Source organism: Neofelis nebulosa, chromosome 8, assembly GCF_028018385.1.
Source record: "Neofelis nebulosa isolate mNeoNeb1 chromosome 8, mNeoNeb1.pri, whole genome shotgun sequence".
NCBI classification, from domain to species: domain Eukaryota; kingdom Metazoa; phylum Chordata; class Mammalia; order Carnivora; family Felidae; genus Neofelis; species Neofelis nebulosa.
The window spans coordinates 47,635,592-47,661,254 of NC_080789.1; the positions used below are offsets into that span (position 1 = coordinate 47,635,592).

General features: G+C 39.7%; 1 protein-coding gene across 4 annotated transcripts in view; it reads right to left on the bottom strand.

Annotated features, from left to right (window-relative positions):
* Positions 1 to 25,663, bottom strand: part of MYRFL (myelin regulatory factor like) — a 125,435-nt gene that overhangs the window by 13,325 nt on the left and 86,447 nt on the right. Inside the window, exons 14-19 of one of the 4 annotated variants that reach the window (XM_058682142.1) lie at positions 9,445 to 9,608; positions 8,767 to 8,830; positions 3,806 to 3,891; positions 1,043 to 1,084; positions 907 to 959; positions 606 to 782 (exon numbers count right to left, since the gene is read on the bottom strand). In XM_058682142.1, coding sequence (XP_058538125.1) covers positions 606 to 782; positions 907 to 959; positions 1,043 to 1,084; positions 3,806 to 3,891; positions 8,767 to 8,830; positions 9,445 to 9,608 — 586 coding nt within the window. Of the gene's footprint in view, positions 1 to 605; positions 786 to 906; positions 960 to 1,042; positions 1,118 to 3,805; positions 3,892 to 8,766; positions 8,831 to 9,444; positions 9,609 to 25,663 lie in introns of all 4 variants that reach the window. The other 3 variants (XM_058682141.1, XM_058682140.1, XM_058682139.1) reach the window with 3 other exon arrangements.

Here is a 25,663-nt window from a genome sequence, read left to right on the forward strand (position 1 = left end):
TATACATTTGGATGTACTACATTTGGTTTTATAGAGATAATTACACTTTTAGCCCTTACTCAAGTTTCCATAATGTTTTCAACATGAAAATTCTGTTACTCAAAAACATTCTGTGTGTGTGTGTGTGTGTGTGTGTGTGTGTGTCCCTAGAAGGTAGAAGATATTCTGAAAGTGGTTGTGATTTTCACTGACTGGCAGCTTACCCTGAACTCACTAGATTTCCAAAGCCCTTTACATTTTTCCCTACTTGGTTTGGGCAGAAAGCCCAGCTATGACATCATTTTATAAGTTCTAAGTGAGCCAGAAAATCTACCCAATCCACACATGATTACTTTACATGTTCTACTACTACTGTCTTTGCTAGCAATGGACAGATGAGACTTTTTCACTTGAATCAACCAAAATTTCATCCCTGGGTGGGGGACTTAATATTACAGATGACTGCAAGTTTGTGTATTTGTGTTTTTAAAGATCTTGCCACCTCAATAGGAAACGATTGTCTGGAACCATTAACAGATCATGCAAGTAAATATTTGCAAAGAAGAAAAAAAAACAAAACACCTCAGGTTCAGAGCCCTGGCTGCTTCTCTTTGAACATCCTTTACCTGCCCACGGCCTCTGATGGAATTCCTCCTTGGAACGCCTTTGCACAAGACTTGAGAGGACTCTTCTCTTTCCCCAGATGGGGCAGCAGTAAGTCTCCTGACAAGGCAGAATCTCACAGAAAGTGATTTCTGGCACTCGGAAGGAGGACTGTGTGGTTGCCAGAGATGTATTAGGTGCTGCTGCAAAGTGTTGGGCAGAGCCGAGGGAAGCAACAAGGTTAACCTGAAAGGCTGGTTCTTTTGTTGACAATTCACATGAAACACGGGCTGGGTTTGAGAGTGAGGAATGTGAAAATCTTACCTGAGGGGGAGGCTGTGGGTGGCAGGGCTGGCTCCTGAGAGCTTGTGATGTTGCTGGAGGAAGAAAACAAAATGATTAATGAAGAAGGCCTTCAAGACTACTTCTCCCCAAAGGAAAGCAAGACCAGAACTCTCACCTCAGAGAGAGATTTGGGGCATGTCGGTCTTGATCTTTTAAGCTAAGGATGTAAAGGGAGACTATCGTCAAGGTACTGTTAAAAAAAAACAAAAGAAGAAGAAAGCATTATGTGACAGATTTGAGTTCATATATATCTCACACAACCAGCTGGCCAACGTTCTCACAGGCCACACAGATGGGAGGTGGGGAGGGGCAGCCATGGCTGACAGAAGCACCATGGAAACAGCACAGTTATGCTTCTCTGCCCTGGTGAGAGAAAACCCTCGTCTTCCTAGAGCAAAGAGGCTCCTGGGGTACTCTGCACCGATGGATTTTTCCAGCGAGCGGCCCCTTGGCCCTGGCAAGCTGCCTCAGCAGCGTCTGTCACCAGTGGAAGATTATAAGAGGAAGCTGTAAATCACTAGAGGCAACCCTCTGCTCCTTGCAGGAAAAAGGCAGAGTCCGCATCCCACTGGTGGAGGGCGTCCACACTGTGGCACTGGAAGATGAGAGGAGGCACAGATTTAATCAGCTGTAGATGCCAAACCCTTTGGCTGCGGCTCTGACATCTTCCGGCTGCCTGTCTTTTCAGAGCACAATACACCAAATTGGGGAGAGGAAGGAAAATAAATGCAATACAACCTTCATTTCCACACTGTGTGACTTCAAAATAATGACTATGTCCTTTTCCTCCAATGATCAGAACTTATATATTCAAATAGAAGCTTTTCTTAAAGGTTCTGAGCTTTGGGAAGCTATTCTTAGCCATGCTCATGCATCCAAGCTCACTTAGCATTGTCTTCTTTGGGGGGTTCTGTAGCCCTCTCACATGAGCCGCACCAGAAAGTCTGCCATGACATTACAATTCCACTGTGTGCGGGGTCTAACACAGGGTGACCTCACTTGACATCCTGCCAACTTGACTTCACACCTGGTTCCCTACATTGGCTCCTTGTTATATTTTCCCCCATCAAAGGTGGTGGTTTACCATTATTAAATAACACACGAAGAAATGTGCCACACGTTGGGATTCTACTCATAAAGAAAACATTTCCAGAGTGTTCTTAGCAGTAGCTGGCACAACTGCCCAGCAGGCACAACCCTGACTGGGAAAAGTGGTGCTGAGTCCCAAAGATGCCATCAGACAGAAGCTGTTGTATCACCCTGGCAACTGCTTGCTGTGGTCCAGTCTGCCTTATTTGCTCTCCCGTATCCCCCACTCTCTATCTCCCTAGTACTAATCCTTAAATACTCTTTCTAATTTGTTTCTGGCATCTACTTCAATGCATGGCCCAGAGAACTTCTAGGATCAAAGAATGAAATGGACATATCTGCTCCTTTCTTTGAGGGCAAATTCTGGTTTTGACCCTTCTTGCCACCACGGGCCAGAAACAAGATAAAAGCCTAATAACCTCCCGATTTTGATCTTAGCAGTCAACAGTATTGGAATTCATAAGATAATTCTGATAAGCACATTTGAAAAGCAGTCTCTTTACATACTTCCTACAACCCTCCCATTGGGTTTTCATGGGAATCTGTATCTCTAGAGAATGCTAAATATGTCTGCTAAAGTAGACTCTCACACTCTCCTGCGCTGGGAATCCCAGCAGAAGAAGGCTCACTTAGGACCGTGAGAAAAGGACAACGGCTTCGAATGGGAATTCTGTCTCCTGGTGTCAGACACTTGGGGATGCTTCGTGCAGTGGGCTGTAGCAAGCGACAAGACGCTGAGGGGAGAGAAGGATACAGAGAGATTCACATCACCTTCTATAGCTAGGAAGCTATAGATCAAGGAACTAGATACACCTTGGCACCTTCCCTCACTTTGCTTCTGAAAACGACTGTCTCCCTTGAGACAAGACCCAAAGAGAGTCCTTTCCCACACTCACCAAGCATTTTTTGAGAGATAGATAAATACCCCTTTGGCCATGCAAATAGCCTAAGAACAAGAAGGCCCAGAGGACACAGGCAAGGTGACCAAGGCCCAAAGGCTGAGGGGCCATCACTGCATCAGCAGAGCCTACAAACCAGGGCCCTGAGGAAGACGCCCTGCATGCCACTGAGGGATGCCCCCGACTTCCTTGCACAGAGAGGATGGATTGCAGTCAAATCACCCACTGCTTGCACAGCAAATGCTTTTCCTTACTGTGTCTGCCTGCTTTAACTGCCTAGTAAATTTGGCTGCAATTTCAAAATATTGTACCTCTCAGGGTTATCTCATAGTCCCTTTGGTGTGAAGTCTTCACTGAAGAATCTAGAAGAACCCTAATAAATATGAGTGTCTGGGGAGAATACATTGTACCTGATTGCCCTCTCACAACATTACCCCAAGTAGACAGGAAAGAGAACGAAGAATTTGAGAGTTATTTGCAAGACTGAAAAAGACACACACACACACACACACACACACAGGAAAGGCACAGTGAGTTGCTAAAAAGTATCAGTTAATTGCAAAAAAAAAAAATCCTTCCTCTCACATTTAAGTACAGAAAGCCTATGCTTTTTTCTAAAGAATATGAGTTTAAGAAGGGCATCCCTTGTTGGGATGAGCACTGGGTGTTGTATGGAAACCAATTTGGACAATAAATTTCATATTTAAAAATTTTTTTTAAATAAAAATAAAAAGGGCTCCCTTATCTCTAAGTTAAATCAAAGGTCAATGTTCAGTTAAAGAACTCCTTGTCTTCAAAGTAAATTGGACAGTCCCCAGTTCATATATGAGAAAAGGAAGATGGGAAGGATAAAAGAGCTTGACACAGCATAACACTGACGTTTTTCTTACCAAAAGGCCATCACAGCAATGAGAGTTATAACCAAGGTCTGGAAAATCCAGTTAGGACACAATTGTTTTTTTCCTGAAAAATAAACCTGTAAAAGAAGATTCAGTAAGGAGCAGTGATAAACCATCAGTGCTAACTGGGAGAAGGACCCCTGAAGACTCGCTCCCAGCAGGGATCTTTGCTGCTTCCATGGGCTGGCCAGCTCTCTTCAACCTATATTTCCCTCCTCTCTGCCTCCTGAAAATGAAGTTCTTTCTAAGCCTGCCTCAGGCCTCTCCCTTTCCTTGACCCTCCAGGCTACAGTAAGCTCTCTTTTCCCTAGCACCCTGAATCCAGGACAAGTGTCTGTGCCGTTCATTTAGTGCTTATTCTTCAAGTTTTATGAGAGAAGAGGACCTATCAGACAAGATAGTGTCAGAACCCAGATGTTCATCTCTTTCACTAGAACACTTTTGAAAATAAAGTCTTCAAGAGACGATGGAATCAATTCCAATGGAAGAAGTTCAGGCACCATGACAAACCATGGAAAAGACTTGTATGGTGAGAGCTAGTGAGTACTCTTTAAATCATACACATCAATATTCAATTCTGCTACCTATTTCTTTTTCTTTTTTCTTCTTTTGTGCATGTGCACAAGTGGAGGAGGAGCAGATAGAGAGAGAGAGAGAAATTCTTAAGCAGACTCTATGACTAGGGTGGAGCCCAACACAGGGGCTTGATCTCACGATGCATGGTGAGATCATGACCTGAGCTGAAATCAAGACTTGGATGCTTAACTGACTGAGCCACTGAGGCACCCCTTTGCTACCTATTTTTAAGGGCAGTTCTGGGCCTGTGTCTTATTTATTCTTATAAATTCATATTCATATTCATCATATATATTCATTAAGCACTATTGTGTATCGCATTATGGGGGCTCTAAAAATAAGTAAGTTATAGTTTCTAGGAAGTAAAGGAGACAAACCTCTAAGACTGATGCATTTTGGCATAAAACCTTGCATATAAGGAATGGGCCAAGAACTATAGAATAGAGAGCTCTGTAATTACTGTTGAATCTGGCTGAAAAGATAGCAGAGGTTTTCTGCCCATTTTAATACAGTGCTCCTTAAATAGGAGCTTTTCTATGAATGCAGTAGAGAATATTATGTTTGCTTCCTTCTGGAGGGTAGAGGGTAGAATCATACTTTTGGTTGGAAAAGAATTGAAGGATGGTGGTACTTAAGAAATAGTTTGAAACTGGTCTGTATTTAAATTTCTTGGATTGGTTATCTGAATCAATAAAATGTTCTTCAATGTTATATTAGGGTTGGGGGTGGGATTAATTATACAAGTTTTTAACAAATATACAAACTCTTAGGACTCTCATAACAGAGTCACCCGTAAGGGCAGCTGGAAACCACTCTGAATATTAAGAAGTGAATAGTTTCTACCATTCCTACATCTCACTGGAACTGTTCAGAGGATGTCCTAAAAATGTGCTGTACAGAGAAGGAACTCAATGAAATTTGTTGAATTGATTGTAATTAAACAGCATTAGGCTCAGGATAAGAGTTTCCCCTCCAACCTACTCCCCATGGCTGCTGAATTATTTTAAATCTCCATGCTTTTGCTTCAAATCCTTTGACCTAGTATAGGGAAATGACCTAAGACATGGAGTCGGGCTTGGAGTTGGGTCCTGAACAAGTCCTCTAAATGTCATTGATTCTCATTTCCTTCATCAATAAAATAGGAATGATAAAATAATACCTGCCAACATTTCAGAGTTATTGGGTGGGTCCAACTAACAGTGCAATGGTTCTCAAATTTAGGTCTGCATGAGAATTATTACAGAATTTATTAAAAACCTAAAGGTCCTGGAAAATTCTGCTCAAAGGACTGAAGACCTTCCCATCTCACCACCACCATCAATACACAGTGGGGGTCACCCTTCTACCTCTTGGAGGTAGAGAAAGAGAAGGAAGGAAGAGGAACACTAGATTGGAGGAGAGCTACTCAGGAGACCTCAATCTTCCTCCAGAACAAGTGCCACCATCGGCAGCTATGTGGAAGGCAAGGCAAGGCCCAGCCAGGCCTCTTACCATCTGCTAAGGTCCACCAACTGTTCACAACCAGCACTTTGCTCATTAACACAGCCACCTGTCCTAAGAGTAGCACATTCCACCCACATGCATGTATTTCAATGACCCAAGGATCATGGGGGCTCCAGGGAACAGAGGATACCTAAGCGTTGATGTCATGGAAGGGAAAGTCAACCTCAGAGAAATAGCCAAGACCTCATGCAAAGACAACACAAGGGAAGGAAAACATCCCCATTATTTGTACTTTATCAAGCTCCCTGGAAGACTCATAATATGCCGAAGTATGAGAACACTCAAGTTCTAAGAGTGAACACTTGCATAGTACTTATTATGTGCCATGTTGTCTTGTGAGTGCTTTATATATACTAATTTATTTAATGCTCAGATAATCCTCAACAACCCTCAGAGCAGGTACTGTTATCATCCCCATCTTATAGAGAAGGGAAAAAACGAAGCATAGGAAGGCTAAGTTCCTTACCCAAGATCACACAGCTAGTAAGTCATACAGCCAGGATTTAAACCAAAAAATATTTGGCTCCAGAATCTGTGCTCCTAACCACAATGCTATGTTGCCTCCCTTCTCCTGTCTGTAAAACAAAAGCACACTATACAACTTACATGTTATTGTTATTATTCAAAAGGTTTTCATGGCCTACCAAGGGAATTCCATAACAGGTGGTCCAGGAAATTTGAACCTTACCTATATTTTCAGCCTTACCTCCTACTCTCCCCCCAGCCGACTCTCACCTAATCCTTCAATGAAGCCAGTGCTGGCCCCCAGATTTTACTTCTGCCAGCCTCTCTGGAACCTCTCCTATATCTAGCCAGAGCTTACTCCTCCTAGAAGGGCTGGCCCCATAATGCTCTGCAGCACTCTGAGCCTTTACAATATTTACCACATCCAGATACAACTGTTCTTGTATTGTTCTCCAATATTCCCTGGCCACCTAGAAATTCCTTCGGAGAAGAGGCTGTATCTTACTCACTTTTTTCTGCCTCCCACTTACAACAGTGACTGCAAGAGGTCTCTGAGTTCAATGGGTGCTCTTCAATACCCACATAAATCCTCTACTCTGTGTCCACAAGCCAATCCCCTTCCCCACCCACATACCCAAGAGACCAAACTACTTAATGTGTTTAATTTAACAAAAAATGTTTTTAAGTTTTTTATTTAAGTAATCTCTACACCCAATGTGGGACTGGAACTCATGACTCTGAGATCAAGAGTCGCATGCTCTTCTGACTGAGCCAGCCAGGTGCCCCAATGTTTTTAATTTAGAGCCTTCAGGGAAGATGATCAGACCTGGTTTTCCATTCATGTATTCATTTAACAAATACTGCTTGAGTACCTACTATGTGCCAGTCCCTGGGGAAGGCAGACATGGGGCCTGTTCTCATGAATCACACATTCTAGTTATTATTCTGACATAGCTGCAAAATAAAAGAAATTCCCCAAGTGCAGAGTGAGAGCTACAGAGGTTGCACATAACCGAATTGCACCAATCAGTGCCGCCATGGATGTAGGTACCATTTCCTCCATCCCATTGCAAACCGGTCAGTACAAACAGTACCCTTCCTACACAACATGTTTAATTGTTTGTGTTTATTGAGCAAACTGCTATGTGTTGGTCACTGTGGCTAAGGGCTTCACCTTCTTTAATCCTATCAACAATCTTTGCAAGATAGAGCCTATTATTATATTTATTTCTCAGTGCAATTCAGTAACTTGCCCAAGGACACTTCTACATATATATTTACCCATGTGTTTATGTTTATTTGTACACCAAGTAGCTTGTCAGCAACATAACATTTTTAGCAGTTTTTAGTAGAATATTAAACTCTTTCTGAATTCTTTTAAAATAGGTCAATGCAGGGGCACCTGGGTGGCTCAGTCAGTTAAGCATCCAACTCTTGGTTTCAGCTCAGGTCATGATCTCACAGTTTGTGAGTTCAAGCCCCCTGTCTGGCTCTGTTCTGACGGTGAAAAGCCTGCTTAGGATTCTCTCCCTCTCTTTCTCTCTCTGCCCCTCCCCTACTCTCTCTCTCTTAAAATAAGTAAATAAACTTAAAAAAAAAAATAGGTCAATGCAGTAGAACATGAAGAATGGAGAGTAATTGGGGGCAATGGCCCAAACACCAGATCAGTCCTTAATAAGATATAGATTAAGGTCATGAATATCTTCCCAGAGAAGGGCCACCTGGGGAACACTGGTGGGTCAGAGGGAACAAGCTGGGTTTCATGGCATTTATGAATTGTACTAGGAAGGGAATAGTGCAGCTTCTCCCTTACTGACACTCCTCTTCATTGAAGAGGGTGTACTTTAAATCAATAAATGATTAGTCTTCACTTTTTAAGGTAAATATTACTCTATTTGATGAAAGTTCTCTTTATTCATTAATAAAACCATCACACTTTAACCTTTGCAAGAAAGTGAATACCTATTTCCCCATTTGTACATAGAGTACTAACTATCAAAAGGGAAAAGAGGGATTTAGGGGATTAATGGAAGTCCCCCTGGGATCTTCTGAAGCCATAGATAAGGAATGAGGTTGAGTTAAGGCATCCACACAGATCTTGCAGCCTAAGGCCATATGCATGTGGAAGCTGATGAATTTCACTTGATAGAGGCAATATATTTAAAAAAAAAAAAAACAGCAGAATAGTATTTCTGAAATGAACATGTTCTGTACTTATTTCTCTAAACATCTTTTTGAAAAAACTATTAAAGGGGTAGTAATTAAATACCTAAAGTGCATGAAGATGCAAACAAGGGAGTCTATCAACAGATAAATGAAGGCAAGCATTTTTGATCAATTTCTCTAAACACTCTTTTTTTTATATATATAAAACATTATCACTGTGCATTACAAATAAGTCTATTTACCTTGTTGGTTTTTTTGGGAATGGCCTTTCTTGGAGAAGATGCACTAACAGCTCTGCTAAATTTGCTTTAAAAAGAGAGAGAATGTTAATTACCATTCAAATGCCTCTCCAGGAGTTACACGACAAAAGCCCAGGCTGCCACTAACACAGCAGTATGATTTTTTCTGTAATACAGTGGTAATTTTACAAAGGAAAAGTCAAGGCAATTGAGAGTTCCTTTTGAGAAAAAGAACCTTAGTAAGCGTAAATGAATGCGTTAAATGTTGTATTTCTCTTTTTCTCATAATTAGACCCCAGGAAATGTGCATTTACCTCCTTAAATGAAAAAAAAAAAAAATTAGAAGTTTTTCCCCTGAGAACCAAAGACGATTTTCGAAATTTAGAAATGGCCACTTCTACTCCTTAAAGGAGAAGTCATCCTTTGGTAAAATGCAACATTTCCTAAAACACCTTGCTCTTAAACAGATACTTCACGGTTTGTTTCATTTTCAAAGCAGCAACAGAAAAAATAAGAACATTATCACATAAGGCAATTGTGTCCCAAAACATTCCAAAAACAGAATAGGGACTTCATTAGCAGAAAGTAGTGGTTGCTGCTTGATCAGAAAGACCATCTAGTTTGATCTGGTTATGGAAAGGCCCTATTGTCTCCTTTCTGCTGTGGTGCCCCTGGATATACCTGATGGAGCTTGCTTCACTGGCTGAAGACTTCAAACTACTGAGCCGCTTTAGCCTGGCCAGCTTTCTGTTCCATATTTCTAACTCTTCTATTCTTTCTTCAAGGTTGTTTGTTAGTTTGCAGAGCTGCTTCACTGCGCCCACATTTTCCATAAAGATCTGGTCCTGGAAAGGAAGATAGTACAGAGGGCATAAATTTTCAGTTTGAGACCACCAGGGAACTGTCTGAGCCCATTCGAAGACAGTTAAAGTATACCACTGAAAATAGTTATATACACACCCAACCTCAAGTTCATTCAAGACAAAACTGGAGAGGTTTGCAACTTGAAATGATCTCGCTAAACTGCTGGCTGTGTAGTCAAACTGCTTGTGTTCAATTTGCAATAAAATGGAAATATGTCCTTGTAATCCAAGAGAGAAAATGGAGCGGAAGGACATTGTCAAGTTTGGAATCTGAAGATTTATTTTGTATGGCCATTATACTATATTTAAAACTCATAAAAAGAAAGTCAGAACAGGCTTCTGAATGGTGATTTGTGTGTACATCACTAAATCCTCATAAGAAATTATTCTTGTTCTTCCTGGTAAAATGCATCAAATTACTTAGGTGAAGGAGAAAGGAATGAAGACCTGGGCTTTTCTCTGAGTTATGCCACTTACTAGATGTGAGACCCCATATAAAACAAAACAACTTCTCTGAGCTTCAGTTTCTTCATACTGAGAAGATAATTCTTGAAGTGTTAATTTCTGCTTTAACATCTCATGATCTACCATGTACAATTTAAATTTAGCCTAACTCCCAAACAAAATTTAAAACAATAACACTTAATTCTATCTGTTCAGGGAAGGTCACTGACACATCAGAAAGAGCAAGAAAGGGAAACCAACCAAAGCCAGAGTGTGCAAACCATCTCTTCTCCAACCCACATACTTTAGTTGTCATAGAAACATGTATGTCTGTCTCTCAGCCATAACAAAAACACTGGAAAGCTCTCATCAACCCATATCCTGATCCTGTGACCTCCCCTCCTTTCCCCCTCTCTGTTTACAAGTTCAGAATGCCAAAGAATTCTTTGGGGCTCATAGAATCTGATCCACTATGGTAAAATGATGAGGTCAAAGCCAAAAGAGAAAGATTGTTTTGTAGTTGGGGGATCAAACTCAGGGCTATGTGTCTTTGAGATTCTCATGATGCAAAATGAAGCTTTAAAGGTTTCAAACACTGTAAAGCAACCACTCAGAAAGGACTCAAAAGCTCAACATTACAAACTCAAAGCTTAGTTCATGAAGTTTAAAGGTATGCACACTGGTATAAAACACGACAGTAAAGGTAAATATATAGTCAATTTCAAAATACTCCAATACTGTATTATGAGATGTGTAACTCACTTAACTCTAGTATAAAAGTTAAGGACAAAAGTACTAAAAGTAACTACAGCTACAATAATTGGTTAATGGTGCCTACATAAAAAGAGGTACATTATGACATCAAAAACATAAAATATGGAGATGTGAGTAAAAGGGTAGAGTTTTTGTATGTGATCAAAATTCAGTTGTTATCAGCCTAAAATAAGCTGCTATATCTATAACATGTTATATAAATAAGCCTCATGTAACTATAAAGCTAAAACCTACAAAAAATAAAAAGAAGAGAGTCAAAGCATACCACCACAGAAAATCAGTTCACAGAGGAACACAGTGAAAGAGGAAGAAAGGAACAAGGGAACAGCCAAAAAACAATGATTAAGATGGCATTAATAAGTCCTTCCCTATCAAAAATTACTTTAAAAATAAATGGATTAAATTCTCCAGTCAAAAGGCATAGAGAGAGCAAATGAATTTTAAAAAGACCCAACTATATGCTGCTCCCTACAAGAGAGATTCACACCAGCTTTAAGGACACATGTAGCCTTAAGGAATGGAAGAAAGATACTCCATGCAAATGGAAACCAAAAGAGAGCAGGGGTAGCTATAGTTACATCAGATAAAATAGAATTTATGTCAAAAATTGTAACAAGAGACAAAGAAGGTCATATAATGCTAAAGGGGCCAATTCATCAAGAGAATATGTTATCTATATATGTCTATATTCTATGTGTGTGTGTATATATATATATATATATATATACACACACATATATATATCTTTCTCTATCTCTCTCTCTATATATATAGATTAGATATTGGTATATCTGTATCCAGAAAGAGAGAGAGAGAGATCCAACATCAGAGCACCTAATATTAAGCAAATACTAACAGACCTGAAGGAAGAAATAGAAGCAATACAATAATAGTAGGGGACTTCAGTGTTTTACTTTCAACAATGGATAGCTCATCCAGACAGGAAATCAAAAAGGAAACACTGGGCTTGAACTATACTGTAGACCAAATGGACCTAACCGACATATACAGAAATTCCACCCAACAAAGCAGAATACAGTCTTCTCAAATGCATTCAGAATATTCTCAAATCTAGATTATATTTTAGGTCACAAAACTGTGTTACAAATTTTAGAAGATTAAAATTGTACCAAGTATCTTTTCTGACCACAATGGCATGAAACTAGACATTCATAACAGGAGGAAAACTTGAAAATCCACAAGTATGTGAAAATTAAACAATACATACTTGGAAAACTAATGAGTTAATGAGGAAATCAAAAGGGAAATAAAAAATATCTTGAAGCAAATAAAAATGGAAATGCAGCATAATAAAACTTATGGGATATAGCAAAATAGTCTTAAGAGGGAAATCTATAGCAATAAACACCTACATTAAGAAGAAAAAAGAAAGATTTCAAATAAACAACCTAATTTTATACCTCAAGGAACTATATAAAGAACAAACTCAGATGAAAGGTAGTAAAAAGAAAAAAATAACAAAGATCAGAGCAAAAATAAATGAAAAAGAGACCAGAAACACTACAGAAAAGATAAACAAAATTGAGTTAATTTTTTGAAAAGATAAACAAAATTGACAAACCTTTACCTAGATTAAGAAAAAAAAGAATGAGAGAGAAGACTCAAATAAATAAAATTAGAAAGGAGAGGTGACAGTGCAACTGATACCCCAAAAACAGTAAGGATCATAAGAAACTACTATGAACAATTATACTCCAACAAATTGGGTAAGTGGATGTTCCTAGAAACATACAACCTACCAAGACTGAATCATGAAGAAATAGAAAATCTGACAGGCCAATTAAGAGAAAGGAGATTGAATCGATAATCAAAAATATATCAGGGTGCCTGAATGGCTCAGTTGGTTAAGTGTCTGACTTCAGCTCAGGTGATGATCTCACAGTTCATGAGTTCAAGCCCCACACTGGGCTCAGCACTGGCAGTGCAGAGCCTGCTTCAGATCCTCTCTCTCTCTACCCCTTCAACTTGCTCTGTCTCTCATTCTCTCTCTCTCTCTCTCTCTCTCTCTCTCTCAGATAAATAAGTAAACTTCAAAACAAACAAACATCCCAACTAACTAAAGTCCAGGACCAGACGGCTTCACTGGTGAATTCTACCAAACACTTGAAGAAGAATCAATAGAAATCTTTCTCACCCTTTCCCAAAAAACTGAAGAGGAGAGAACACTTTCAAATTCATTTTAAAAGGTTAGAATTAACCTGATACCAAAGTGAGATAAAGACATTACAAAAAAAAGTCAATTATAAGCAATTATCCCTGATAAACATGGATAAAAAATTCTCAATGAAGTATCAGCAAATCAAATTCAATAATCATTAAAAAGATCACATATCATGACCAAGTGAGATTTATTCCTGGGATACAAAAGTGGTTCAACATATGCAAATCAATCAATGTGATACACCACATTAATAAAATCATATCATCTCAATAGATGTAGAAAGTGCATTTGACAAAATTCAGCATCTTTTTTTTTAATGTTTATTTATTTTTGAGAGAGAGATGAGAGAGAGAGAGAGCAGAGGAGGGGCAGAGACAGAGAGGGAGACAGAAGATCCAAAGTGGGCTCTGCACTTAGAGCAGAGAGCCCAATGTGGGGCTTGAATTCACGAACCATGAGATCGTGACCTGAGACAAAGGTCTCAGGACTAAGCCACCCAGGGACTCCTCAGCATCTTTTTGAAAAAAACTCTAGACAAAGTATAGATGGGCTATACCTCAACATAATAAAAGCCCTATATGATAAGTCTATATCTAACATTACGCTCAATGAAAAGCTGATAGCTTTTCCTCTAAGATCAAGAACAAATCAAGGAAGTTCACTCTCCCCATTTTTACACAACATAATACTGGAAGTCCTACACAAAGTAATTAGACAACAAAAAGAAATAAAAGTTATCCAAATTGGAAATAAGTAAACTGTATCTGTTGCAGATGATATGATCTTATATACAGAAGGTCCTAAATATTCCATCAAAAAACTATTAGAATTAATAAATTTAGTAGAGTTGCAGGATACAAAATCAACATACACAAATTAGTTGCATTTCTATGCATTAACAATGAACTATTTGAAAAAGAAATAAAGAACCCCATTTACGAGGGCATTAAAAACAATAAAATACTTATGAATAAATTTAACCAGGAGGTGAAAGACCTGTACATTGAAAATTATACAACGTTGGTGAAAGAAACGGAAGACATGAAAAAATGGAAAGATATCCTATGTTCTTGGATCAGCAGAATTAATACCGTTAAAATGTGCATACTACTCAAAGCCATCTACAGATTCAGCACAATCCCTATCAAAATTCCAATGGCATCCTTCATAGAAACAGGAAAAAAAGTCCTAAAATTTATATGGACCACAAAAGATCCCTAATATCCAAAACAACACTGAGAAAGAACAAATCACACTTTCTGATTTCAAATTATATTATAAAGCTACAGTAATGAAAATAGTACTAGCATAAGAATAGACATACAGACCAATGGAATAGAATCGAGAACCCAGAAATAAACCTACACCTATATGGCCAACTAAAATTTGACATGGGAGCCAAGAGGACTCAGTGAGGAAAGGATAGTTTCTTCAACAGTGTGGGGAAAATTGGATATTCACAAGAAAAGTATGAAATTGAACCCCTATTCTACAAAAGTAACTCTAAATAAATTAAAGACTTAAATGTAGATTCAAGACCATAAAAATCCTAGAAGAAAACATAGGGAAAAAGTTTCTGGACATTGGTCTTGGGAACCATGTTTTGGATGACACCAAAAGCACAAGCAACAAAAGCAAAATAAACAAGTGGGGCTAAATCAAATGAAAGAGCTTCTGTACAGCAAAAGAAACAATCAACAAAATTTAAAGGCAATCTACAGAATGGAAGAAAATATTCGCAAATCATATATTTGATAAAGGGTTAATACTCAAAGTACATAAGGAATTCACACAAATAAACAGCAAAAATAAAAAACTAAAAACAAAAAAAATAATCTGATTAAAAATGGGCAAAAGACATGAATAAACATTTTTCCAAAGAAGACATACAAATGACTAAAAGGTACATGAAAGGATGTTGAATATCACTAATTATCAGGGAAATGCATATCAAAACTACAGTGAAATATCACCACATACCTGTGAAGATGACTATTTTGAAAAAGGCAAGAGATAACAAGTGTTAGTGAGGGTGTGGGGAAAAGGGAACCGTTGTGCACTTTTGTTAGAAAGGTCAGTTGGTACAGGCAGTATGGAACTCAGTATGAAGGTACCTCAAAAAATTTCTGGGTATATGTCTGAAGGATATGAAATCACTGTCTCTAAGAGATATTTTTACCCTATGCTCATTGCAGCACTATTCACAATAGCTAAGATACAGAAACAATCTAAGTGTCCATTGACTGATAAATGAATAAAGAAAATGTGACACACACACACACACACACACACACACAAATGGAATATTATTTAGCTATAACAAAGAAGGAAATCCTGCCATTGTGACAACACGGATGGACCTTGAGGGCATTATACTAAGTGAAATAAGTGAGACATAGAAAGACAAATACTGTATGATATCACTTATGTGTGGAAGCTAAAAAAAGTCAAACTCAGAGAAACAGAGAGTAGAAATGGTAATTGCCAGAGGCTGAGAGATGGGGGAAATGAGGAGATGTTTGTCAAAAGGTACAAACTCAGTTTAAAATGAATAAGTTCTGGGGATCTAATGTACATCATGATGACTATAGTTAACAATCTTGTATTATATACTTGAAAACTGCTAAGAAAGTAGATCTTAAATATTCTCACCACATGCACACAAAAGATGATTGTGTGGGTGATGAATGTGTTAACTAACCTTATTGTAGAATCACTCTTCAATAAGTATGTGTATCAAATCATTATGTTGTATGCCTTAAACTCGTATTATACCTCAACAAAGCCAAAAAAATTCAGTTGGTAAGGGAGGATAGTTGGTGGGGGGTTTAAATAAAATGAGATCGGACACAAATTGAAAACTGTCGAATTTGCTAAGTATATACGTGGGTTTCACTATTAATCTCAGTTTGTGTATGTTTGAAGTTTTTCATTAAAAATGTTAACAAATCGGAAAGCAAAAACAAAAACAAAAAATCTCTCCCGACAAAAGCTCTTTGAAATTTTCCGTTACAAATTTTTGCTTACTTCTAAATTTATTTTAATAAAAATAAGGCAGCAATCACGAAGACAAGAATATTGTTCTATGGTTCTAAATCACAGTAAATGTCATATGACCATTCATATGTTTACATTGTAGAAAGCTTTATACTATAATTATAACTGGTCACTATGTCCAAGCAGTGGTCCCAGACCACTGGGAATCCAGACAGATTCCCAGCCATCATCTCTGACTCCTCCTCCGTCTGCTTACCCACAGGCGATCCCACCATGCAGTGCTGTCAGTTCAATGTCCCAAATCTCCTGAATCCACCCACTTTTATCCATCTTCAATGGCACTACTATACCTAATATTCTTTTCTATTTTTCTCAGCAACCGGCTTCCTCTTCTTTTTTAATGCTTGCTTGATCCATGAATTTGATTCCAACTGAAAGCAGGCCATGGAGAATGATACTAACGTCTCCTCTAAACACAGTAAATTTCATTCTGCAATATCTACCCAATGGGACTTTTCATGCTGCCTCACGAGATATGAACGATTGGCTGCAATTGTCCAGTTACTTGTAAATAATGATAAAAAGCCAGCTTTGATCTCCCCAACTCAAGTTTACTAGCACCATACATCTTCTAAGTAGATCCAATAGGCAAGAAGATAATTCATGTTTTCCTACTTAAGAGGAAATAAAGATGGAGAGGGAATTTACTACTACCTTCCTGGTTGTAATTATGGCCCTGACTTTATGGATCCAATAGAAAATTACCAAAAAATAAATTTCTAGGACATGTTCTAGGGACTGACTCTGACTAAAATACTTCTGACTTGTATCCTCTATCACCATATTGAAGCCAGTATAAATACGTTCAAAAACATCATCCAGAATTTTCTGAAAATATTCTTTTCTATGCAAGTGATAAGGTCTCTGTGAGTTCACTTTAACCATGAACATGCACCTAGATCCCTGAAGAACTTTATCTAAATAGACACATCCAGGTCCTATGTAAAGGTTTATATTCATTAGGACTTGGATGGGCATAAGTCTGGGGCATTTTGAAAAGCTTCCCCATCTAATACTCAGTGTTGGTTCATAACTATTTTATCATTGAACCTAATTTAATTATTCAACTCTGTCCAGTTATTATTAACCATATTAATGGGACCCACTATCTCAGCTGAAATGTAGCTTTACAACTGTGATGCAAAAGTCATGAAGCCAGCTTGCCACCAATAATTGCTCGGGAAGACTCTGGGGGAAAACAGAAACTGCTTCAAATCACACAAGAATCTTGTGCCCGTGTAAGACTCGCTTTGGGGTGAAAGTACAAATGGACAGCATGACATATTTTCTGAAAAGACACGTGGGGCAGTTTGGCAAGTATATGTGCACATGGAAACAACAAGGAGCAATATGAAATCAGAGCAATGCTGAGCTTAGAGGAGGTCACTTACTTAAGCCCTATCCTTTCCTATAGCCCCCTTCACTCTCTGTGCTCTAATCACATTGAACCATTTGCCCTTTGCTGAACATATCAAGCTTTCTCTAGTGTCTGGGGCTAGCACGGCACAGGCTGCTCCCTCTACCTGAACCACCTGTCCTCCCCCACCTCCCACTCTCCTTCCACTTACTGTCATATTTACCTATATCATAAACACCTAGAGATAGGGCCGCATCTTGTCCGTAGTCGATGTTCCAATACAGGCAGAAACTCAGTATGGATTTGATGATTAAATGAACGAATATTCTTTTTTTTTTTTTTAATTTTTTTTTTTTTAACATTTATTTATTTTTGAGATAGAGAGAGACAGAGCATGAACGGGGGAGGGTCAGAGAGAGAGGGAGACACAGAATCTGAAACGGGCTCCAGGCTCTGAGCAGTCAGCACAGACCCCGATGCGGGGCTCGAACTCACATACCGCGAGATCGTGACCTGAGCCGAAGTCGGACGCTTAACCGACTGAGCCACCCAGGCGCCCCACGAATATTCTTACCAGGACTGTTCGTGTCATGTGGCATTGAGCGGTCATAGCACCATTCTCTAGTGAAATAAAGAGTGGCCAAACTTCAAGTTTATTCTTTTGTCTGAGGTTGCTCTCAGAAAAGGAAAAAGATTGAGGTCCAAATTCCATTTCCATGTTAGGAAATGTCCATGGAAATGTGGGTGAATTAAACAAAGAGATACTAGTGTGTAACACCCTCAGCACAATGGGTGACTGGTTGGACGGTACCCGGCAAACTGGTTTCCACTCGGGTTAGGTCCTTTCCTCTTTGGGAGGGTTTGGCTCAGGAAATGGATAAAAGCCCTTCAGTGCCTCCTCACTCCCCAGGTAACCCTTGCAGAACACAGGTTGCAGGCTCCCGGGTCCCTGGCATCTCTGATGACAAAGGAGCCTACAACAGGAGCAGCCAGGCAGCAGAGCTCATTCCTTTTCTCTCTGAGGGGCTGCAACTTGTCCTCTATTGAACACTAAATAAGGGGAATGAAGTCTGATCACAAAGCAAGCTTTGAGAAGTTGAAACAGGCTCTTCTTATTTCTTTCCCAGAGACAGTCACAGACTTGAAAATTTCTCCTGGTGGCATCTGATGTTGCATGAACTAATGTTTTATAATAAAATGGTGGGAATAAAATAGCCTGTAATTGAGCATCATGAAAATGACTACCAATGGGAGAAAAACCTTTAGCCAATGGATGTGCCAGGCAATTATTTGGCCTTTGAATAAACTCAGCTTTACATCTCTGTCCAAGAGTTTATTTTGTAGATAGCTCGCCAGGCCTTGATACGGATTTAAAAAATAGAATCGCGGGGCACCTGGGTGCCTCAGTCAGTTAAGTGTGCGACTTTGGCTCAGGTCATGATCTCACGGTTCGTGGGTTCGAGCCCCGCATCGGGCTCTGTGCTGACAGCTCAGAGCCTGGAGCTTGCTTTGGAATCTGTGTCTCCCTCTATCACTCTGCCCTTTCCCCGGCTCGCGCTCCATCTCTCTCTTTCTCCAAAAATAAATACTAAAAAAAAAAAAAAAAAAAAAAAAAGAATCCCTAAGCCAGAAAAGCAGGCTGCTGAGTTATACTTTAGTAAAGCATAAAATTCCAGGTATTAAATCAGTGGCTTGACTAAACAGGCCTATCTGATTTTCAAAGTATTGCCACCACCTGCTGCCACAATATTTAAATTGCAGTCTTAGGTGTCTGGAATAACCTCTTCTTTTCCTAACATTTCATTACAAAAATTTTCAAGCACACAGAAAAGTTTTCAAAAGTGTTTGGTAAATGCCCATATATCCTACCACTTAAATTCCACAATTAGCATACTTTCTCACATATCTCCATCCATCCAACCATCTTGTTTAAATACATGTTTTAAAATAAAAAACACTCCTGTATCCCTCGGGTAAATTCCTAGCAGTGTTATTGCTGGGTCATAGGGGAGATCTATTTTAAAATTTTTGAGGAACCTCCACACTGTTTTCCAGAGCGGCTGTACCCGTTTGCATTCCCACCAATAGTGCAAGAGGGTTCCCGTTTCTCCACATCCTCGCCAGCATCTATAGTCTCCTGATTTGGGTGATGGGTATTGAGGAGGGCACCTGTTGGGATGAGCACTGGGTGTTGTATGGAAACCAACTTGACAATAAATTTCATATTTAAAAAAAAGATAATCATTAGCAAATTTAAAAAAATAAATAAAATAAGATAAAAAACAAACAGAGACTAGACTTGAAAATTCCCTGAGCAGACAAAATTAGTTTACTCATTTAACAAAGTTTAATTTAACTTATTTTGCACAACCAACTTGACATAGGTCATCTCTTGCTTGTGCCTCTGGAAATCAGCAGCAAAACATGAACTGTTTCCCAAGGTTGACTAATTCCCTATGATTTAAGAAAATTCTAATATTATAACCAATCAGAGTGAAAAATAAACAGTCACTGCCTTCTCTCTATATAAGCTGTTTCATAATAATACACCCTGGATCCTTATTCCATGTTTTGGTTTCAGCGCTCCCAGTTTGCAAACCATCTTTTTTGTGTGTGCATAATAAACTTTTCCTAATCACTATTTTGGTGATCCATTGGTTTTACTTCTGTTACTTCTGAACTTTTGACACATGAAAAAAATGAGCAGTAACTTTTTAAAAGAAGACATAACTACAAAAAGAAATTTTCCTACAAAACCAAATTTCCCAAGAAAACAATAAATGTCATGTTTCTCTTTAAACTGTTACTACCAGAGGGGAGCCTGGGTGGCTCAGTCAGTTAAGCGTCAAACTTTGGCCCAGGTCATGATTTCCTTGTTCATGAGTTCGAGCCCCGCATGGGGCTCTGTGCTGACAGCTCGGAGCCTGGAGCCTGCTTCAAGATTCTGTGCCTCCCTCTCTCTCTGCTCTATCCTCGCTTGCGCTCTGTTTCTTTCTGTGTCTCAAATATGAGTCAACATTTAAAAAAAATTTTTTTTGAATGTTTACTACCAGAAACAAGAGGATTTTCTCCCTGCTTCCAGTGTGAGGAGCTCTTAGGAAACAAGATGGCCTACAAACAGATGATCAGTTGTTAAAATATCCAGGGTTGCTTTTAATAACATACTAGCTGTAAGGCAATCATCAGGCTTGGAGTCAAATCAATCATGTGAGTGCAACAGAGAACGTTTACCTCCGACAGGAAACTTATCGCCACTGCCAGTAAATGAGTTCTGCCACCTCCCTTGATGAGAAAAGATTAGATTTTTAAACCAGCTGCTGACTAGGACATTTAAAAGCCCCCATTTTGGGGGAAGGGGAGCAGGAGATATAGGCTTCCAGTTACGGAATGAAGAAGTCAGGGGAATAGAAGGCACAGAACAGGGAATACAGTCAGTACACAGTGGGAAGGTAATAGTGTTGTGTGATGACAGACGGCAGCTGCACTTGTGGTGAGCGTAGCATGATGTACATAAACTTGTTGAATCCCTGTATTGCACACCTAAAACTAACGTGACGTTGCGCGTCAACTCTCCTCAAACGTTAATGATTTTAAAATAAATAAATAAATAAATAAATGCCTACGTTTGGATTCTGGGCCAGCCATATGAACTCAAACTAATATGAATTTTTTTACAACTCAGTTATTCTGGATAAAAACATAGCATGTGTCATTCTGTCAAACAAACATCAATCATTTCAAAGACAGCTGAGGTGGTAGCCATCTCTGAGTGGCATCTGGAAAAAAACTATTAACAATTAACCATTTATTAGGTTAATCCTACATTACAGACCTAAAAGTTGTGGTCTTTTTTTTTTTTTAAGTTTCTGTCTTTATTTTGAGAGACAGTGCGAGCTTGAGCTAGGGAGGGGTAGAGAGAGAAGGAGAGAGAGAAAAAGTCCCAAGCAAGCTCCCCCTTGTTAGAGCAGAGCCTGATGCGGGGTTTGAACTCCCAAACTGTGAAATCATGATCTGAGCCAAAATCAAGAGTTGGCTGCTTGACAGACTGAGCCGCACAGGCACCCCAAAAGTTGTGGTCTTAAGAAAACTTATATTTAAAAAAATCGTTTAAAAAAAAAAGCAATTGCTTCCATGAGGGAAAAGTGATTAAGGTAGAATTTTAAGTTGCCATACTAAAGTTGTATTTACTGAGAACTATAAAGAATAAAGTAATTCGGTCTGTATAGTAATGAAAGTGACTTTATAATCCCCCAAACTTGCTGAGCCAGGTTTTGGACAAAGTCTTACCTGATGCTGAAATCCATACTCTTAACCACCTTGCCGTATATGATCGGTGACTTTTCAGTCATCAAAATCAACAATATTTTGTTAACGTTCATTTTCTTCCCATCCCGTCTCTTTCCTCCCCATGTCCTCATCCATCCTCTCTGCTCACTTGGCTTTCTGACACTGTGCTTGCCCCTTAGTCTCCTGCATTAGCCCAACCCTCTCAGCCTTCCCAGGTCTTTTCCTTCCTCTCTGGGCCTCAACTAGAAGAAATCTGCTGCTTTTAGTCTACTTTCTTCTTATTCCGTAAGAACTGAAAGCCTATAGACCAGGCAAGTAGCAGGAAGTAGGGGTGGGATGGCCCAGGAAGCCCTTGTAGGGAAGCTTCTCCTAAGCATCATGTCACCAGATCTGGTATTTCAAGGGAGCCAGAAATCCAAAATTTGCGTGAAGATCTCCTAATTTTTAAAAGTTATTTATTTATTTATTTATTTATTTATTTATTTAGAGAGCGAGCAGGGGAGGGGCAGAAGGAGAGAGAGAGGATCCTAAGCAGGACACGGGACTCACAAACTGTGAGATCACGACCTGAGCCAAAGTCAAGAGTCAGACGCTTAACTGCCTGAGCCAGTCAGGTGCCCCTAAGATCTCCTAATTTTTACAGATATGCAATAAATTTGAAAAATTTTAAAACACCATGAGGAAAAGAAGAGTGTAAGCCAGACTTGGCCACAGGCTTCTGATCTGTGACCAGCATCCATAACCTTTCCCTTATTAACATCTTCACCCATGTCTGCAGCTTCTCCTCAAGCCCTACTGTGCTCTCAGTCTCCACACTCCTACTCGCCACTGGGCATTTTCATCCAAATGTTCGGATGACATCTCAAACTCAAAACTGAACTAATTTTTTCTACTAGAAAACCACTTCTCCCATCAGATTTCCTTATATTAATAGAACTACTTCTCTTCTTTATTTGAGATTCAGAAACTCAGCCATTAACATAAACAAATTCTTACAAGAACCCACAATATACCAAATACGTACTAAACAGCACAAGATTGACAAGGCACATTCTCTGACCCCAAGAAGCTCACAGTCTAGTGGAAGAGATATGGAATAGAAACAGAATGACAACACACTATGATAAATACTCTAGAAGATGTTATATTCAGAAGCCTAAGCCAACGTAGAGACAGGATCAATCAAGGCATCACAGAATTCATTAGGTCATTCAACCAGTATTTGTTGAATTCTTACAGTACTCTAAGCCCTGGGCTTGAATCCACAAATAAAGTATAGGAGATATAGCTTTGAAAAATATAGAAGATGTTTGGAGTCACACAATTAACCAGGGAGACTGGCAAAGAATAAATAGGCAAATAAGATAATTCCAGCTAGAGGCAGAAGTCTCCAGGCTGTCATGAAGAAGTTTGCAATGTGCCCCCTTCACAGAAGCCGAGCTGAGGGGCTGGATGGGGTCTGCACTGGCCCAGAGGAGGCACCTTTTTCTAATTACAGCAAAGGCACTACGTATCCTCTCAGTGGTCCTGAATCTTACAAAACAGTGAAACCAAGTGATGTGGAGACTATTTTAGATGAGGTGGTCAGGGAAGGTCTTGGCAGTGAGATCTAAATGATGAGATCATCTAAAGGAAGAGTCTTAAGGGCAGAGAACACTCAACAGAACAGCTCTGAGGCAGCAACAAACTTTGGTGAGCATGAGAACAGAAAATGAAGGTTGTAGGGGAGGGGATAGGCAAACCAGATGTGCCCATGTGTGCAGAGACATGGTATTATGAAGGTGTTTTGGGGTTGGGGGGAGTGGGTGTGAGTGTTAGGAAATGAGTTAGAAACAGAAGATTCTATCCAGATTGTGGAGGGTTAGCAATAAACCAGTGAAGAGCCAAAGTGGGAAAGGAAGATCGTATGATTAGAGGTGTTTAGTTTTGTTTTAGGGAGAAAAGTGAGAAACATAAAGAGAATAAAGAGGGATGATAATAGACAAGAGATGTCACCAAAGTTAGAACAGCAGCACTTGGTGTCTAATCAAATACTGTGCATGAGAAAAAGGAAACTTTGAAAGGCCATCTGTGATGTTCCACCCTCAGTCACACCTTTGGACCCCAAGGTCCACCACTGTCTTCTGTCACTTGTCTCTCAGTCCCCCGCTTCCTTCTCATCTGTGAACCCCTGCCTAGTGTCCACAGACAGGAGCACTGCGCATCCCACAGTACTTGTCACACTGTCATTCAGAGTTCTATTTCTTACGTCCTATCTCATCACCCCGCTTAGACACCCCGCTTAGCTGCTTGAAGATAGGAACCCTGTCTTACTGAGCTTTGCATGACTCAAACAGACAGTTCCTGCCACATTACAGTTGAAGGAAAAGAGAACCAATGAAAAGTAACTACATATTAAGGCATAGTAGGGTGGCTTATATCATGCTATTGCAACATACACACACACACACGCACACACACACACACACACACATTACTCAAGGCCTAGTTATTCGCAGAGTGAACCTCATCTTTTTTTTTTTTATTTAAAATTTTTTTTCAACGTTTTTTATTTATTTTTGGGACAGAGAGAGACAGAGCATGAACGGGGGAGGGCAGAGAGAGAGGGAGACACAGAATCGGAAACAGGCTCCAGGCTCCGAGCCATCAGCCCAGAGCCTGACGTGGGGCTCGAACTCACGGACCGCGAGATCGTGACCTGGCTGAAGTCGGACGCCTAACCGACTGCGCCACCCAGGTGCCCCATCATGCTATTGTAACATACACACACACACACACACATTACTCAAGGCCTAGTTATTCACAGAGTGAACCTCATCTTTATAGAAGCTTAGTTGTAAATTCACTTCAGGCCACTCTTACATTTATTGAGCACATTTTTCTTACACCAAACACACCTAATAATACTGCTCAAGAAATGTAGCCATCTGGTCCTAAATAATCACAGAAATCAATAAAGTTGCCAAGCGAAGAGACAGATGAGTAAGCCAAACAGCGAAGCCCTCACGGTCTAATGCAGGGTTAGACTGCGGTGGTCACCTGCCATGGCTCCTGGCTCTCAGGACCAGCCCCCTCCCATCACTGAGCTTTCACTGGGGTACACGAACCATGAGGATTTTGTAAGAAGAAGCAAATTATCCCAGGTAAGAGAAGTTCATCGTGCACAGTCATCTGTCCTGAGACTTATGCCAACTTTGACCGACAGCACTAATCTCCAGCTCTGGTTGGTTACATGGGCAGTCTGTAAAGATCCAGCCATTTCTGTTTCTTACTTGGACATAACGTTGCAAAATGTGCATATGGAAAATATAGCGCAGTCACGGAGAGCAACATTTCAACATTTTCATGTGCATTTCTAGTTTGCACTTCAGCTTCAACAAAAATTTCTTTATTAAAAAGGGACATTCAGGGGAGCCTAAGTGGACCAGTCGATTAAGCGTTCAACTCTTGATTTTGGCTCAGGTCATGATCTCATGGTTTGTGGGATCGAGACCCATGTCAGGCTCTGCACTGTCAGCCCAGAGCCTGCTTGGGATTTTCTCTCTCCCTCTGCCTCTGGCCTTCCCCCACTCATGCTTGTTCTCAAAACAAACATTTAAGAATAAATAAATTAAAATAAAAAAATAAAAATGGGACATTCAGTGGAAGAGAAATAGAGTGTAGAGGGAGAAACTGTAACTGAACCTGACCTATTACTATGGTACACGAAGCCCAGGAAGTCCTAAAGAAGTTCCTTAAAACAAGCAGTCCTGGATATGGCAACCAAGGCCAACATAGCACCCATACAAATGGGTAGGAGGCCAGGAAACCAAGAGGCTCCCTGTATATCTTGTCTATTGTACAATTAACAAACAGCATGGGGCAATAGGAGTCACATTACCCATGTTCTTAATAAGACAGAATAAAGGAGATATTCTGTGAAGTATTTATAATGTA